The sequence below is a fragment of the Physeter macrocephalus genome, chromosome 19 (genome assembly GCF_002837175.3).
Source record: "Physeter macrocephalus isolate SW-GA chromosome 19, ASM283717v5, whole genome shotgun sequence".
NCBI lineage: Eukaryota > Metazoa > Chordata > Mammalia > Artiodactyla > Physeteridae > Physeter > Physeter macrocephalus.
The window spans coordinates 63358315-63376705 of record NC_041232.1 but is presented as its reverse complement, the minus strand read 5'-3'; the positions used below and the strand labels follow the sequence as shown (position 1 = coordinate 63376705).

Genomic DNA, 18391 nt, shown 5'->3' with positions numbered 1-18391 from the left:
AGCCAGGAAGAAAGGAAGGAAGGGAGGGAGGGAAAGAAAGAAAGAAAGAAAGAAAGAAAGAAAGAAAGAAAGAAAGAAAGAATTTGAATTTATCAATCTGTTACAGCTTTTAGGCCTTTCAGGCTTGTTGTTATCTTTTTGTCCTCATCTCTTACTACTCCTTCTTCCAGATTTCATTCTAACCCCACTGACCTCTTTGCTGTTCTTTAAGTATGCTAGGTGTGTTTCTACCTCAGGGCCTTTGTGTGTGCTGGTCCCTCTCCCTGGAAGACTTTTCCCTTGCTTCCTTGTTTCTTTCAAGTCTTTGTTCAAATGTGAACTTCTTGTTGAGTCTTCCTATTTAAAATTGTAACACACCTGTGATAGATGTCAAATTTGGGGGTACTGAAATATGAATTCACTTTTCATGATTATAACAAATTAGGTGAGTGTTAGAATGCTGTTTGTTTCTTATGAAGGAACAAAAATTTCTAGGTGTAAAACCTTTCAAATAGTGCTTAAATGCTTTTAATGACTAAATGCTTTTAATGAGACTGAATCTGTGACTCCGTGCCCTTTGCCAGTATTTAAGCATTTAACTTACGTCTTTGGCAAGTGTGATGGTTAATTTTGTGTGACAGGTTGAGCTGAGGGATGCCCAGAGGTCAAACATTATTTCATTATTTCTGGATGTGTCTGTTTCGGGAAAAAGTTAGCATTTGAATAGGTAGACTTTGTAAAAAAGATCATACTCACCAGTGTAGGTGAGCATCATCCAGTCCACTGAGGGCATGAATAGAACAAAAAGCTGGGGGAGGGGTGAATTACTTCTCTTGCATAATCTAAGACATCCATCTCCTTCTGTCTTTGGGTATTGGCACTCCTGTTTCTTGGGCTTTTGCCCTTGGACCAGGGCTTTTCTGCTTCTCAGCACTTTGGGTTTGGACTGGAACTACACCGCTGGCTTTCCTGGGCCTCCAGCTTGCGGATGGCAGATAATGCCACCTTTAGCCTCTGCAATAGTGTGAGCCAATCTCTTATAATAAATTACTTTCTATATATATATATTTCTTTATATCCTGTTGGTTCTGTTTCTCTGGAGAGCCCTAAATAATGCGGCAAGTGTGTCTAATTCATTGCTACGGTCTGAATGTTCGTGTACTCCCAAAATTCATATTTTAAAACCTAACCTCTAAGATGATGATGTTAGAAGGTATGGGGTCTTTGGGGGATGATTAGGTCACGAGGGCAGAGCCCTCATGAGTGGAATTAATGCCCTTATAAAAGATACCCAAGAAAACTTCCTTGCTGCCTTCCATCATAGGATAGCATAGCAAAAAGATGCTTAATCTCTGTGACCCAGAAGCCAGCTCTCATCAAATACTGAATCTGCAGGTATCTTGATCTGGCCTCTCAGCCTCCAGACCTGTGAGAAATAAATTTCTGTTGTTTATAAGTTACCCAGTCTGTATTAGTTTGTTATTACAGTCCAAAAGGAATGAGACACTTAAATTGTTTTTCCTAGTTGCAAATCCTCTTTACTTTGATTGTTTACAGTGAAGTGAGAGAGAGAGGAATAATTAAGAAAACCTGGGACTTCCCTGGTGGCACAGTGGTTAAGAATCTGCCTGCGAAATGCAAGGGACACGGGTTCGAGCTCTGGTCCGGGAAGATCCCACATGCAGCGGAGCAGCTAAGCCCGTATGCCACAACTACTGCCTGTGCTCTAGAGCCCGTGAGCCACAAATACTGAGCCTGCGCTCTAGAGCCCGTATACTGAGCCCGTGTTCCGCAACTACTGAAGCCCGCGTGCCTAGAGCCTGTGCTCTGCAACAACAGAAGCCCGCACGCCGCAACGAAGAGTAGCCCCTTCTTGCTGCAACTAGAGAAAGCCCACGCACAACAGCAAAGACCCAGTGCAGCCAAAAATAAATAAATAAGCTTATTTTTTAAAAAAAAACAGAAAAAGAAAACCTATGGTCAGAATGGGATTAGAGATTGTCCTCAGACCATCTCTCCTGATTTTTTTTTTTTTTCAGGAAATTTCCTGGTGGAGACAGCCAGTTTGAAGTAAATATTTCTCCCATTCATTTTCTTTATGCCCTTCCCGTTTTGAAAATTTAAATTAAAAATAATAAAAATATTCACCTATAATCTCATCTTCCAGGATTGCTTTTTATTTTTTGCATATTAACATCTGTATGTGTATTCACTCATATGATGCATACTATTCTGCTATCTTTGCTCAACATCACATCATGAAGCAAATATTTTTTCAATAAAGTGTATTTCTAAAGCAGATGGGATGACTTGTTTTATGAGGCCAGCATAACCCCGATACTAAAACCTAACAGTGACGTTCCATAAAAAGAAAATTACAGACTGATATTTCTCATGAATACAGGAGAAGAAGCTTAAAAAAATTAGCAAATTTCATCCAGCAATATAAGAACAGGATAGTACATTATAACCAAGTGGGGCTTATCTCAGGAATACAATATTGTTAACACTTGAAAATCAGTATAATATGCCACATTGACAAAATAAATTAGAAAAGCCATATGATTGTCTCAGTAAATGTCGAAAAAGCATTTGACCAAATTCAACATCTATTCATGGAAAAAAAAAAAAACCTCTCAGCGAACTAGGAATGGAAGGAAACATCTTCAGCTAGGTTAAGGGCATCCATGAAGAACCTGTAGCTAACATTACACTTAATGATGAGAGACTAAAGGTTTACCTCATCTGTGATCAGGAACAAGCCAAGGATGTTTGGTCTTAGCATTTCTGTTTGCTACTGTATGAGATCCTAGCCAGTTCAGTAAAGCAAAACAAAGAATAAAAGGCATAGAGATTAGAAAAGAAAAAGTAAAACTATATTTGCCAGCAACATGATTGTTTATGTAGGAGACCCTAAGGAATATACAAAAGCTACTTGAACTAAAAAGTGAGTTTAGCAAGGTTGCATATTGCAAGATGATTATACAAGAATCATATACTAGTAGCAAACAATTGGAAACTAAAACCTTAAAAATTCCATTTTAAAATAATTTGAAAAACATGAAATACTTAGTAAATTCAATAAATATGTGTACAGCTTGTATATTAATAACTAAAAAACATTGCTCAGTGAAGTCAAAGAAGACCTAAATGTAGACATACATCATATCCATGAATTGGAAGAGTCAATATTGTTAAGATGTCAGTATTACCCAGATTGATGTACTGAGTCAATTCATCACATCTGTACCAGAGTATTTTTTGTTTGTTTGTTTTCTTCGTAGACATTGACAAGTTGATTCTAAAATATATATGGAAATGCAAAGAACCTAGAATATCTGAAGAAATAATTGAAAAGGAAGAACAAATGGAATACTTACACTGTATCACTTCACAGTGTGCTATAAAGCTACAGCTTTGAAGATAACATGGTACTGACCTAAGTATAGACAGATAAATCAGTGGATCAGTATAGGGGGCCAAGAAATAGATCTGTACTTCTCTGGTCAGTTGTTTTTTTTTGTTTGTTTGTTTTGTTTTGAGAAAAGAAGCAAAACAATTCAGTTGGGGAGGGAAAACTTTTTAAACTAATGGTGCTGGAAAAGCTGATTATATGGGAAAACAAGGCAAAACAAAAAAACTTTGACTCCTACTTTCACATATAATATAAAAATTAGAAAAATACACACAATCTTGTTTTAGGCAAAGATAACTTAGAAAGCATACAGAAAACAATAGCCAAAAAAAGAAAAACTTGATAAAGTTAGACTACTTCAAAAGTAAAAATCTTGCCTCTTCAAGAGAGATGGTTCAGAAAAAGAATAGTCAAGCCACAGATGGGAGAAAATGTCTCCAAAACGTATAGCTGACAAAAGACTTTATTCTTGAATATATAAAGATCTCTTACAATTTAAAAATAATTAGGCAAATATCCCAATTAAAAATGGAAAAAATATTTAAATTGATACTTGACCAAAAAGGTATATGAATGGCCAATAAGCACATTGAGTTTTAGTGTGATTAATCATCAGAAAATGCAAATTAAATGCTATAGTGAGCTATCACTACACACAACTAGAATAGCTAAAATTAAGAAGACTGATAGTACTGAATGTTGGTGAGAATGTGGAGCAACTGGTACTTTCAGAAATTGCTGTGGGTAAAGAAGCCAATCTGAAAAGGCTGCATACTGTATTATTCCCATTATACATTTTGGAAAAGGTAAAACTATGGAAACAGTAAAAGGATCAGTGGTTGCCAGGGTTTGGCAGGAGGAAGGGATATATAGACAGAGCACAGAGGATTTTTAGGGCAATGAAACTGTTCTGTATGATACTATAATCAAGGATACATGTTACTACATTTGTCAAAATTTATAGCGATTATAGAAATTACACAGCAGTAGTGAACGCTAACGTATATTATGGGGTCTTTAGGTGATAATGATGTGTCAATGTTGGTTCATCATTTTTAACATATATGCTACTCTGGGGCAGGATGTTGATGGTGGAGAAGGGTATACATATGTGGGGGCAAGGGTTATATGGAAATTCTCTATACCTTCAGTTTTGCTGAGAACCAGAAACTGCTTCGAAAAATAAAATCTATGTAAAAAATTGCTGTGATTTATAAAATGGTACAACCAGTTTGGGAAAAGTTTTGACAGGTTCTTATGAAGTCAGATATCCACCTCTCCTCATCTAGCAATTTTACTTTCAGGTATTTACTGAAGAGAAATGAAAATATATGTTTGCAAATGACTTGTATGCAAATGTTTATAAATCTTTCTTCGTAAACCTTCTCATAATAACCCCAATCTGGAAACAAATGCCTCTCAACATCATTATGTTGTCTCTCTATACTTTATTCTCAGTTATTTCTTATGACTTTATGTCCAAGTCACTAACTCTGTCTTCAGCTGAGTCTAATCTGCTGTTAAACCCATTCATTGAGGTTTTCTTTCTTTCCTTCTTTCTTTTTTTCTTTTTTCTTTCTTTCTTTCTTTCTTTCTTTCTTTCTTTTTCTTATTTACTTATTTTTTTAAATCAAGTTTTAAAATTTGGCTATTGTATTTTTCAGTTCCAGAATTTTTTTCTAGAACTTTTAAAAAATAAATACCTGCTATATTTATATAGTTTACAGGTCCTTGAGAAATTTTTGATTTGAAAAATTTGGCTTCTATGCCATAGGTAGAGTAGGCATAGTTGTATTTGGTAATTAATATTATTATTGGGAGAGTTTTGTTTGTTTTATGGGTGTATGGTGGTTCTTGTTCATGTAGTCTTATCTCTTTATGTTCTTATTTTTGATTGTTTGCTAGTTTTTGTACAGTTGTAGAAATAGTTTGATAGGATGATTTTATCTTTCTTCAGAGGGGATTGTCTGTTTCTGTTGGGTGCCTTGGATTCTTCTTAATTCCATTTCAGAATTTTTCTGGCCACCCAGGGAACTTAAAGCTGGGTTGTAGTCCATGAGATTGTTGATTTACTTCCTGCTCCCCCTTACTTCCAAGGTAAGGATCCCCTTGAGAATTTCTACCCTGTGTGTGGAGTGGAGTACTAGGGCTTACTCCCTTAGCAGGCTTGGACTCCAGTTTTTGTCTCCTAGATTGTCAACCCTGTCAAAAGCACTGCTTGGAGTCCCAGCCACCGCTTATGGATCAGGAAACATCCCAAGGCCAAAGCAATCCAGATGTCAGGCTGACCTCTCTAGGTTTTCTTAGTGCCTTGAATCTTGGCCTTGTAATTCTTCAGTATTTTACTAGCTCTTTGGTCCTTTTAGAAAGTGCCCTTCCAGACCCTCCGTCAATGATTTTTGTTGACCTCATTGGGAATATTCTTCTGAATTTTCTGTCTGTCAGTGCTGGAAATGGAAGTAGCCTCAATTCCTGTGATCTCTTTAAAAATTATGTGGTTGTGTAAGTTAATATATAAGCTGTGCTTTATTACATTTTTCATTTATTTTCTAATATTGGTTGATTTTTTTTTTTGGTTCAGCAATTATTTTCTTATATGATGTAGACTATAGACTATGAAAAGCATAGTCCAAAGTCTTGAGTGATGAATATGAGTCAGCCAAGCAGTTTTGGGGGCAAGGGTAGAGGGAGCTGAAGCCCTCACACAGACTTGGGAGATGTGCGGGAAGATGGTAACTAGGAAGATAATTGAGTGGGGTCTATTCTTTGTTGCGGTGCGTGGGCTTCTCATTGCAGTGGCTTCTCTTGCTGTGGAAAACGGGCTCTAGACGTGCGGGCTTCAGTAGCTGTAGCTTGTGGGCTCTAGAGTGCAGGCTCAGTAGCAGTGGTGCTCAGGCTTAGTTGCTCTGCAGCTTGTGGGATCTTCCTGGACCAAGGCTTGAACCCATGTCCCCTGCATTGGCAGGAAGATTCTCAACCACCGCGCCACCAGAGAAGTCCAGTCATTTTCAATACCACTTATAATAGAAAATGGATTAAATGAGGGCATGTTGAGTAATTATTTTTGCTGTTGCTACTAGTTCTGTAACTCCACTCACCACAACTAGAGAAAGCCCATGTGCAGCAACAGAGACCCAACGCAGCCAAAAAAAATAAATTAGTAACAATTTTTTTAAAAATAAAAGTTTAGAACAAAAAGAAAGAAAAGGAGTCTAGTGAATTTTCTTTTTTTTTTTTTTTTTTTTGGCCACGCTGCACTGTGTGCAGGATCTTAGTTCCCGAACCAGGAATGGACCCTGTGTGCGGCCCTACCACTGGACTGCCAGGGAATTCCGTTTTTGTCTGTGTGTGAATTTTTATGCAGAGCATTAAATCATGAATTAGTTTCTGGAAGCTGGGAGTTTCAGATATACTTTGTCATGTAAAATTTGTACATGAATGAATGTATTTTTCTTGGTTTTGGTAAACCCCAAATAATACTAATTTCTCACTGTGCCCAAGAGCACAAAGAGACTATTCAACAAATATGTGTGTACTTGTGGCTAGCCACTGTTTTAGGTGTCAGGGATACAATAGTGAATAAGACATAGATTCTAGCTGTGCATAGGGTAAGACAGACAATAAACAAATTAATATATTACTTAATGTTAGAAGGTGACAAGTACAATGGAAAAGAGTAATGTCGTGGCATTTTAGTCAAGATTGTAAGGGAAGGCTCCTTGTGAAGTGGACCTTTTAATAGAAACCCAAAGGAAGTCAGAGAGGGAGTCCTGTTACTCTCTAGTGGGAGAGCATTCTAAGCAGAGGGAACAGCAGATGCAAGGCCCTGAGGTGGGTGCATGCTTGGTGTGTCAGGGACCAGTAACTAGTCCAGTAGAGCTAGAGCCAAATGAGCAAGGATGGGTGAGTGATAGACAAGGTTGGATGGTTAGTCAAAAGTCATGTAGGGTCTTAGAGGCTAGGTTAAGGACTTTGCATTTTATTCTGAGCAGGATGGGCAGCTAGTGGATGGTTATTGTCCTTGTTTGAATATTTGTTACTCTGTGCATTTCAATTTTCTTCTGCTTTGTGGCTATAAGCACTATCTTCTTATAATGAAAATTGGAAATTGGGTTCTTGACATCTTTGCCCAAAAAAAAAGAAAAGATTCTGTTTTAGCCATTTCTAGTATCTGTATCTTTGCCATGTCATTTGAAGCTGTGCTTCATTGTGTACTTAAATTATCTTCTACCCTGCCAGTTTGTTGGAGCCTGCTTTAATCCATTTATTTGAACATTATATTCCCCCCAGCCCCCAACTGGTAGATTAGTATAACTTTGAGTAATATTTTCATGTTGGCTGGTAGGGAGGTTTTTTGGTTTTTATTGAAATTAGCATCTAATTCTTACTAGCTGCTAGTGGTAGGCAGAATAATGTCCTCTCCAGCCCAAGGATGTCCACATCCTAATCCCTGGAAAGCTGGTGAATAGATACCCTCACATGTCAAAAGGATTCTGTAGATGTGGTTAAAGTTAAAGGCTTTTTGAGGGGGAGATTGGGCCCACTAGGATCATAGAGGACAGTCTAATCACATGAGTCCTTAAAGGTAGAAGAGGAAACCAGAAGGGTGGGTCAGAGAGATGCAGCATGAGTCATTCAAAGCCACTAATGGCTTTGAAGATGGAGGAAGAGGATCCTTGAGTCAAAGAATGAGGTGACCTGTAGAGCCTCGGAAGTGCCCTCATCTTACTGCCAGCAAGAAAATGGGGACTTGGATCCTAGAGTCACGAGGAACTAAATCCTGCCAACAACCCAAGTGAGCAGGAAATGGATTCTTCCTGAGAGCCTCTGGAGTGGAAAGCAGCTTGCTGACACCTTGATTTTAACCCCGTGAAACCTGTACTGCAACTACAGAAGTGCATGATAATAAATTTGTGCTGTTTTAGGCCACTAAGTCTGTGGTGATTTGCTAATGACAACAATATAAAAACTATTGAAACATACCCAACTTCTCAAAGCAGATAACTTTAGCAAATTAAATTTGTTAAATATAGAATTTTGGATGATTCATTCACTCCAAATAATATCTGTTAAGTGCCTACTATTTGCCAGGAAATGTGGTAGGAGCTAGGAGTAAGAGAGGTCTCTATCTTCACCAAACTCTGGTCTACAGTTGCGCAGTCAATTTTTAATTTTATATTTTTAATCTTACGTAAAATTTTAAGCATATAAACATAGAGAGACTAATGAACTCCCATATGCTTATCACTTAGCTTTAGTAATTAACAACTCATGGCCACTTTTATTTCAATTATACCCCATCCACAACTACCCTCCCCTACTTCTCAGATTACATTTAAGAAAATTCCAGACATCATATCATATCTGGATAGTCAATTTTATATGAAGCTTTGCTATGTAGTTATTTCCCGTTCCCCACTGACATTAGAAAAGTGCAGACTTTAATTTTATCATCTTTAACAAAGTAACTTTATCATCTGTGGGTTCATTTGCAATCGTTAGCTATTTTTTTATCATGAAATTTTGCCCAGGATTCCTTTGGTGCAAATTAGAAAATTACGTAGATCATTTCAACTTGCAAAAGTGCTGCAGAAAATTGTTTTGGGGTTATAAGTAAATTTTAGTGAGTAGGTAAATTCACAAACATGGAATCTGAATAAAGAGCATCGATAGATTATACATGTAAAGTGATTTTTCCATTTCCTGTGTTCTTGATTTAGGTTGATAACGTCACCTTCTCTGAGTTCTAAATCTAGAAACCTTGGTCTTTCTTGATTAGTCTTAGTCTTTCTCGCCCACTTTAAGCATCCAGTCTGTCACTGAGTGCTATTAGTTTTTTTTTGTTAAGTGTCTTTTAAGTCTTACTGCTCTTTTCCATTGCCATTGTCATTATTTAAATGGTGGTCCTTATAATGTCCTAACTGGATAATTTATTGCTGGTATTTTTTGTTTCTGGGATTAATCTGAGCATTCTCCCACTTCAATATGTCCCCCAACCTCTTATGCCTCCCTTCATTCCACAATCCCTGATTTTGGACACATCAGGCATAGGGTTGAGTCAGTCACATTCTTCAGTTCAAGGGTCACTATCATCGTTGGTTTGTGTAAGGCCCATCTCCCCCTCCATTTAATATTAATCCATTTACTTATTCCCACTTATCCCCATTCATTACTCTTTTTCTTTCCCATAAACAGCCATTTTAATATGTTTAATGCATGCATTTTTTTATGTATATGTCCGAGTACAAGATGTTATACTTATGTGTACATGTATTTTTCTCTTTTTTTTAACATCTTTTTTGGAGTATATTTGCTTTACAATGGTGTGTTAGTTTCTGCTTTATAACAAAGTGAATCAGCTATAGTGTACATGTATTTTTAATATACATAAATAGAATTGTGTTATAGAACCCATTGTTTTTTGCTTTTTCCTCTCAGAATTGTTTTTAAGAGTTACCTGTGATGCTAAATGAACACCTAGTCTATTGCTGTTAAAACTGCTCCATTGTGTACATCCACAACATTTTACTTATCCAGTTCCTCAGTGCTGGACACCTGGGGTGCCTCCAACTTTGCAACACCACAAATAATGAAAGTCTTTATATTACTTATCTATTACTGCACAATAAGCTACTCTAAAATTTAGAAGTTTAAAACAACATTGTTTCACTACCATATGATATCACTTATATGCAGAATCTAAAATAGGACACAAATGAACTTATCTGTAAAACAGAAACAGACTCAAAGAACAGACATAAAGAACAGACATGTTGTTCCTAAGGGCATGGGGGTTGGGGGCGGGATGGAGTCGGAGTTTGGGGTTAGCAGATGCAAACTACTATATATAGAATGGATAAACAACAAGGTCCTACTGGATAGCACAGGGAACTCTATTCAGTATCCTGTGATAAACCGTAATGGAAAAGGATATAAAAAAGAATATATATGTATAACTGAATCACTTTGCTGTACAGCAGAAATTAACACAACATGGTAAATCAACTATACTTCAATAAAAACAAAACAAAACGTTGTTTCACAGTTTTTTAGTATCAGGAATCAGGGTACTGTGTAGCTTGGTGCCTCTGACTCAAGTGTCTCATGAGGTTGTAGTTGATCTTATGGCTGGGGCTGTGGTCTCATCTGAAGGCTCAACTAGGAAGGACCTGCTTCCTAGACTTCTCACTTGGCTGTTGGCAGGATTCAATTTCTCTAGGGCTGTTGGACTCAGTTCCTTACTGGCTGTTGACTGGAGGCCTTCCATAGTCCTTTGCAAGGTGTACTTCTCTGTATGTCAGCTCACAACAAGGCAGCTGGCTTCCCTTGGAGAAAGCAAACAGAAGAGCAAGAGCAGGTGCCCAACACAAGCCACGGTTGTTTTGTAAGCCAGTCTCCTCTCAGAAGTGGCATGCTTTCACTTTTACTCTATTCTCTTGCTTCTAAGCAAGTCTCTAGATCCATCGTACACTCAAAGGGAGGCAATTACACAAGGACATGAATAGCAGGAAGCATGGATTATTGAGAGTCATTTTGGAGGTTGCTTACCACAGTCCTCAGACATATTTCTGTGAATTTTTCTTTGGCATATACATATACTGGGTTATAAATTGTTCTCTAAAATAACTGTGTTGGTTAATAGTACTATCAGCAGTACATGAGGGTTTATATATCGTTATGTACCTGTCAATACTTTACATTTTCTAGGACATCAAGGAATATTACACTGTTTTAAACAGACTTTTTTTATCTTTTGCTCTTTTTTTTCCTAGTGAAGTTCTTGGCTTTTTCTTGGCTTTTTGCGGGAGTTGCTTGTAATATTCTAGATATTAGTTCTTTGTTCTTCTTCCATTTTATCATCTGCCAGTTAACTTTGTTCAGGGTTTCATTTGTTGAGCAATAATCCTTAATTTTGATGTAATTAAATGCTTTTATTTGTTTATTTACTTTATGCTTTGTGCTCTTAGGCTTTTATTTAAGAAGTCCCTTCTTGTGCTTATGTTACAAACTTATCATTGTACATTTTCTTCTATTAATTTTAGTGTTGCCACTCACATCCAAGTGAACGTAGGTCTTTAATTCTTCTGTAGTCGGTCTTTGAATATGTTGTAAGATAGGGAGCCATCATTACTTTTCTTTGTGAAATAAGCCAGCTTTTTGCAGCACCATCTTCTGTACAATCTGTTCTCCATTGATTTATGGATCCGTTTTATTGTATGTTTCCATAGAAACACAGGTTTGACCTGTACATTCAGTTCTCAGTTGAGTTCCATTGGTTTGTCTAATTTTTGTGTGTGTGCTTGCAAATACCATACCGTTTTTATTGCTACAGCTGTGTAACATGGCTTGATATCTGGTAGAGGAAGTCCCTCTCTTCACTTTTCAGTTTCAAAATTGACTTGGCTATATGTTTATTCTTTCATAAGAATGTCAGTCAGTTTATGAAGTTTCTGAAAAAACTCAATGACAATTTTGGTTGTGATTAAGATTAATTTGTGTAGAATTATCTTCATGGTATTTTGTCATTCCATTCAGATCATCCTGTTTGCCCTTTATTAATGTTTTACTACTAATAAGTGGATGCTGGCCAGCAAAATGAATAGAAGATATCCTCTAAGTCAGTCAACAGCATCCTGGATCCTTCTTTCATGAAATTCCCTTTACATTTTTGTTGCAGAGAGTATTCCTTTTGTATTATGATTGTGTATTATATGGCCTCAACATATTTCTTCCTTTTTGCTGTTCTGAGTTTTGTATGCCTGGTACACTATGCTGATGACTCTGTTCAGGAAGTCCTAGTTAGTTCCAGTCAAAATCAGAGCAATAAAGATCCCTCCCATTTGTGATGTTCTCCCATTTGTTATGTTGTTTGGCCCAATTTATTTTGAAGGAGAACAGCCCTCTGTTCTAAATCTACATTCTTTCATTAAAGCTGTCAGACATAGTATTTCTTAATCGTCATAGTTTTTAGTTTAAACAAATTAAAGCAGTTTCTTCCTGGATCAGGGACCTAGTGTAAGATGTTAAATTGTAAACCACTGCTGTTGTTTTTTTTTTTTTATTATTGATGCAATGACTAAATGCATTAACAAGTGTACTGGAGGTAGTCACCTACCTAGATAGGGTGTACTGTGGCAAGATACTTGTTCTTCAGGATTTGGCTTTAAGCCCTGACCCAACTGAAAAGCCTAGCAAATTGACTACAGAGTATGGATCCCTGACAGGCATAGGCTGTATGAATAAATGATTATGTGATTCAAAATGCTTTGGGCTTTGAGCACCCAAATCATCATTATTGAAGAATTAATGAATCCTAATACAACACATCAGGGTTGTTTTTCATTCAATTCAAGAAATAAGTACAAATGTAAGATGTGCCTTTTATGTGGTTAATATTTACAACAATAATTATGGAAATGTCAGGAAAGAGAATTGTTCTACAGTATTAGTCAGATTTCTGAGTAGAAATGAGATTTATTCGTTAATAATAATAAGATCATTTGCACGGGTCTCTTGTGTTTTGTTTTGTATACTTTGCTTTTAAAAGATATTTCATCAGCAAAATAACTCCGTAAATATCCGGTAGAATTAGAACTTAAAAATCTGGTAAGCTTCTCCATTTCTAGAATCAAGTCCTCTTTAATTTGTTTAATGAGCTTCATTTAAGTAGGTGTTAAGTATTTTTCTTTGGGCTTTTCGTGAATATTTCAGTTCTGTAAAAATAGCTGATATTCTTTTGGAGCTGTTACTCTTTTTGTTGTGTTGTTGAGATTTTCACTTTCCTGGGCTAACATATTACTCTTCCCCATGATAATTGTGTTTAAACTTTTGCAATAATTGAAGGTTTCTTGATGCATTTGTTCCTATTCGTGCTCAGCCAAAATTTTGTTTACTTTTTGTTTGTTCTAAGATTTGTTTCTAAAAGGGGTTAATGATCTTCGGAGGACAACGGTAGTCCTTCATAAAAGAAATATGCTTAATAAAACAGGAACAATTTGTTTACTGTTCATATTTTGCTGAACAGGCAGAGTTGGCCTTGAGAAAGTAGCCACTTAGAGATAGAAGATCTAGGGTATACCATAGTTCTCGCTGTAAAGTTATTATCAACTCAAAAAGACATTGTTGTCTTCCCTACACTGTGACTTCTTTTCAGTTTTATAATCTGAATATTTGTTTCCATGTTATAACTAAACAGGGAATGAACATAAGGGCTTTAGAGTGGACCTTCAAAGCAGAACACTGCTGGTAACTGTTTCCATTATACACTAATATATTGATACTTGTCATTCATTAGTAGATGGGACCTGGAAAATAGGAAAATAATGGGATATTTGACCCAAGTACAAGAACTAATGACAAGGAAGGGTTTCATATTTTTGTTTGACCTAATTTTTATGTTAAACATACTAGTATTTTTTAATAATCTGGAAGCATATTGAATATTTTTATTTGAGTTTTTAAATGTATAATTTATTTAGAAAAGAGCAATATCTTAATCTTCCAAAGTGATCATTATTCTGATTTGTTTCCTATTTTTCCAGAGATATTACATATGAAATATCAGTAGAAGCTGTGTCAACAATGGTGGTTTTCCTTTCCTGCCAACTCTTCCACAAGGAAGTTTTGAGACAGAGCATCAGTCACAAGTATTTGATGCAAGGTCGATGGTATGTTTCTATTTTAAATTTGTCAAGTTTTTTATTGAATTAATCTATAGTTCTCGTCTTGTCCTCTTTCCTTAGTGTTGTTCCATATCTCCAACCAGACATTTCCTCTGGTTGTTCTATCAGAACTTCAAACCCAACACATAAGGATCTGCTTTCCTGTCTAAACTATCCATCCTCCCTGCCCCTTTCATCCCCTAGCTTCATTACCTTCTCTGGTGGTTTCTTTGTAGAGTTGACACTTTGAAGCCATCTTTTCTTCCTTCTGCATCATTCTCTATGTCTAAGCATTCATCCAGTCATATTTGTTCATTGAAATTATTTGTATCTTCCCCTTCCCACCAGTCCCATTGAAACGACTACTGCAATGTACGTCCCGTCAACATGTGTTTGGGCTTCCCCAGCAGTCACTTAACTGACTGTTCCTACTTTCATTTAGTCAACAAATGTTGATTGTGTGCTAACCATGTGCCAGGCATGTGTTAGGATGTGGAGCTGTGCACCTGAGCAGAGCAGAAGCTTACCGTCTCCTGGTGGGTAGGGACGGGAGTAGATAAATATTAAACACACACACACACACACACACACACACACACACACACACACACAGAGAGAGAGAGAGAGAGAGAGAGAGAGAGAGAGAGAGAGAGAGAGAGAGAGAGAGAGAGAGAGAGAGAGAGAAGCACCTTTGTCTGTTTCACATACCTCTTGCTACCTTGATTATACTTGTGGCACATTCACAGAATCCTTTAGGGCTCTTTTGGAACATATTTGAAAATCACTGATAATAGGGATAAAAGGCCTTAAGTGTTGGCTGAAGAGTCTATTCAAAAGTTTTCTCCAGATTGCAGGAATTGATTTATCACCAATTTGTGGACACATATTCCTTTTAACCTGCTTTCTCTCCCTTCTCCTCTCATTCTGTTACTTAAAAGCGAAGGGTATTAACATGAAAAGAAATCTGTATATATATGGATATGTTTTTTGTATGCATGCATAGATTGAATAACTTCATACTTTTATTTATTTTAAACACTGTAAGATATTTAACAATTATTATATTGGTTATATGTTGAATATTTTGGATATATTGGGTTAAGTCAAATATACTATTCAAGTCAATTTCCTTACTTTTAAATTCTTGCTTTTTCCTACTGACTCTGTGTTACTACCTCCCTTCAAGTGCCAATTACTGTACTGTATTATTCACTGAATTTATAATATCTCACCTGTTATACAGATTACAAATAAGGAAACTGAAGCTTAGGAGTTGAAGCGATTTGATGAATGACATACGGCATAGTTAAGACGAAAGCCATATTTAAGCCTCAAGTCTGATCTCAAAGCCCATGGTCTTCACTATTGTGACAGTGCCAGATTTCTTTGAATTGGGCTAATCCCTTTTATGTCAATAGATTATATAGGTTATATTTATCTTGATACAAAGTCAGTTGACTCCCCAAAATCTGGGTTTATTTTCTTCTTTTTTCTTTTTGTGTAGCCTCCCATATACCAGCAAACTTGTAAAGACCTTGTTGTATAACTTCATCAGGCAAGAAAAGCCGCCTCCTCCAGGAGCACACGTTTTCCCTCAGCAGTCAGATGGGGCAGGGCTGCTGTATGGACTGGCATCAGGAGTAGCAAGTAAGTCTTACCAGATTTTGTCAGGTCTTTGATATACGTAGGTTTTGTCCAGTTAGTCATAAGAAATTCTGTTCAGTTGGCTGCCACTACTAACTGTTATATTGCATCTGTGCAGCTGGTTAAATGTGAAATACTGGAAATAATTTAAAATATTTTTTCCATTTGGTGCACTGATTTATACAAGGAAATATATGCAAATCATGAATAGATTGTTTACCTATAAGAAAACATTTTTCAAGAAGAATGTTTATAAATATGCATATTGCATGCATTCTAGCTGTACAACATAAATACAGTTATGCTCTTGGAAACTTTTTACCGCTTGTGTTTTATGAGGAAATTATTCTATTTTAGGGGCTTTCTTGGTTAGGATTTTACATGACTAATTAGGTATAGTTTTCTTATTATAATCAATGTTTCATTTGTTCGGTGACAAATTAGCACATTTTGAAGAGTCTTGTAATAAATTCTGAAGTGGCACAAATGTGAGTTTTATCAGATTGGAAGCAAATTTCATTAACTGAAGAAAAGTCCTTTCCCACCATTCAGTAAAGCCTCATTTCTGCTTCACAACGTTTAGACCTAAAGAGACCAGAAATACAAGAGGACCTGGGTCATGTGAGGTTACGTCAACTGAACTTGTGCTTTGTTCTGAAGGAGAAACAAAAACTAGACTGGCACTTTGGCAGTTGTAAGGTCTGCCTGGGTGCTCTTACTAAAGAAACAGTATACGGTCTGCTTAATTACATAGTGCAGAGTTCAGCTGTCTGAAGGAATTTTAAATGGAGCTGAGTTCCACAGCTGAATTAGGCTGGGACGTGCTCTCCACACTCAGGCAGGGCCGTCAGTTTGTTAGGAAAATGGAGTACTGTGTGATAATTTATGGGGTGAGGAGTCTCAGGAACCTCTTTGGATGAGAAGACCTCTGTCCTAGGTTTGCCTTCCTTTGATTTCTTTCAATATTATGAGTTGAATTACATTTGTAATCACTCATGGCTCTGTCTTTGGTGCTGAGTATGCTACCTAGACCACCAGACCTGCAGAGGTTCATTCTCCGAGTCGCCCCTCCCATTGCCCTCATTGTTTCCGATGAGGAGGCTGTTCAAGGCTTGCTCATGTTCGGCCTCTGAAGGCAGCACAGGAATCCTGTGTGCCTGTGGGAATCGGGTGTCCTGTGGGAAGGCTTGATTAATCCATTAGTGTTTTCTTTTTTCAGTCATTAAACTGATGTAAGTATTCAAAAGCTGAGTATTTTCCCATTCTCCAATATGGTTGGACCTTTTTTTTGGAGGAGGTAGTAGAAGTTCATTACCTGCTTTCTTCAAAACAGTGGCAGTGCTTTGCAGTTATTAAAAATATAGACTTGTGTGTAGTTCTTGATTTTTCTTGCAGTTACGTGTCATCATAAAGAAGTCCAGTATGGTATGTGGTGTCATCAGTACTGGGTGCCAAAAAACTTGACTTGTTAACTTTAGATCTACTCTGCATATCGGAAGGAAGTTCCTTACTTTTCTTAGCTCCCAGTTTCTTTGTCTATCAGATGTCGATCATGGTTGGAATACATGATCTCTGAGACTATTTCCACATAACTTTTAATGGTTCTCTGGTCTTTTCCCCTACCATTGAGAAATTTAATATTCAGCTAAGAGCATTAAAAGAGACTTATAGTATGCCTGTAGTCATAAGATGTTTTACATAGCTTCATAAATCTTCATAAAATTATTCATGTAAAAGTATAAGTGATGGAGTAATTTATTATTTTACAGTATGTGACACAAAGAATTATGAAAAAACAGCCAAAGGATGTTTTCCTTTTAAGTAGCACAGCTATGTATTATGGGCAAAAAAATAAAAGTAAGAATGGTCATAGTCATGTAATTTTGAATTAAGCCACATTACATGAAAGTCAATCAAGTTGACAAAGGAAATTTGACTTTAGTTGTGTCATCTTTTGATTTGATGATCTTTTGGTTGGTAGTTAAGGAATTTTCTTACTTTAATATTAGCTTGAGAAAAATATGATTTGGAAGTTCCTCAATGGAAAAAAAGTTAGATTCCAAAGCCAAATGTAAATTATAAACCCTTTTGGGTTTATAATGCCATTAAAAATGGCATTTTCGTTGGGATTAAATTTTTCCTGGATGTATCAATAGAAAGCATTTCCTTTCATAGCAGGATGTGTATAGTATGGTTTGCTTAAATTAGTTCCTTTAAATCAGGGTGCCTTATTTAAAAAAAAGTAACAGTTTTGGACAGTGAGGTTTTGTTGTTACTGGAAGGGAAGAGGAGAATCTTTTTGCCAGAACTGGGGTCCCGAGGAGTGTGAGCTACACATCGGGACCTTCAAAGGAGTTAGGCAGGGCCCTCCCCAGTTTATTCTCACTTTTTTCAGATGTGTATCTGGCTGTTACACTGTTTCCCAGACTTTAGCAAAAACTCTGTTGCTTCTTGCATGCCTGACATTCTTCCTTTTTCATACTTTTATTTGGGTTATCTTTTTTTTTTTTTTTTTTTTTTTTTTGCTGTACGCGGGCCTCTCACTGTTGGGGCCTCCCCCGTTGCGGGGCACAGGCCCCAGACGCGCAGGCTCAGCCGCCATGGCTCACGGGGCCCAGCCGCTCTGCGGCATGTGGGATCCTCCCGGACCGGGGCACGAACCTGCGTCCCCTGCATCGGCAGGCAGACTCTC

The 18391-nt window shown here is 37.0% G+C and overlaps 1 protein-coding gene across 2 annotated transcripts in view; it reads left to right on the top strand.

The window, feature by feature from the left end:
* DYM (dymeclin) overlaps positions 1–18391 on the top strand; it is a 382138-nt gene that overhangs the window by 89636 nt on the left and 274111 nt on the right. For both annotated transcript variants that reach the window (XM_024132334.2, XM_028480232.2), the window contains exons 7-8: positions 13936–14061; positions 15560–15702. In XM_024132334.2, coding sequence (XP_023988102.1) covers positions 13936–14061; positions 15560–15702 — 269 coding nt within the window. The remainder of the gene's footprint in view (positions 1–13935; positions 14062–15559; positions 15703–18391) is intronic.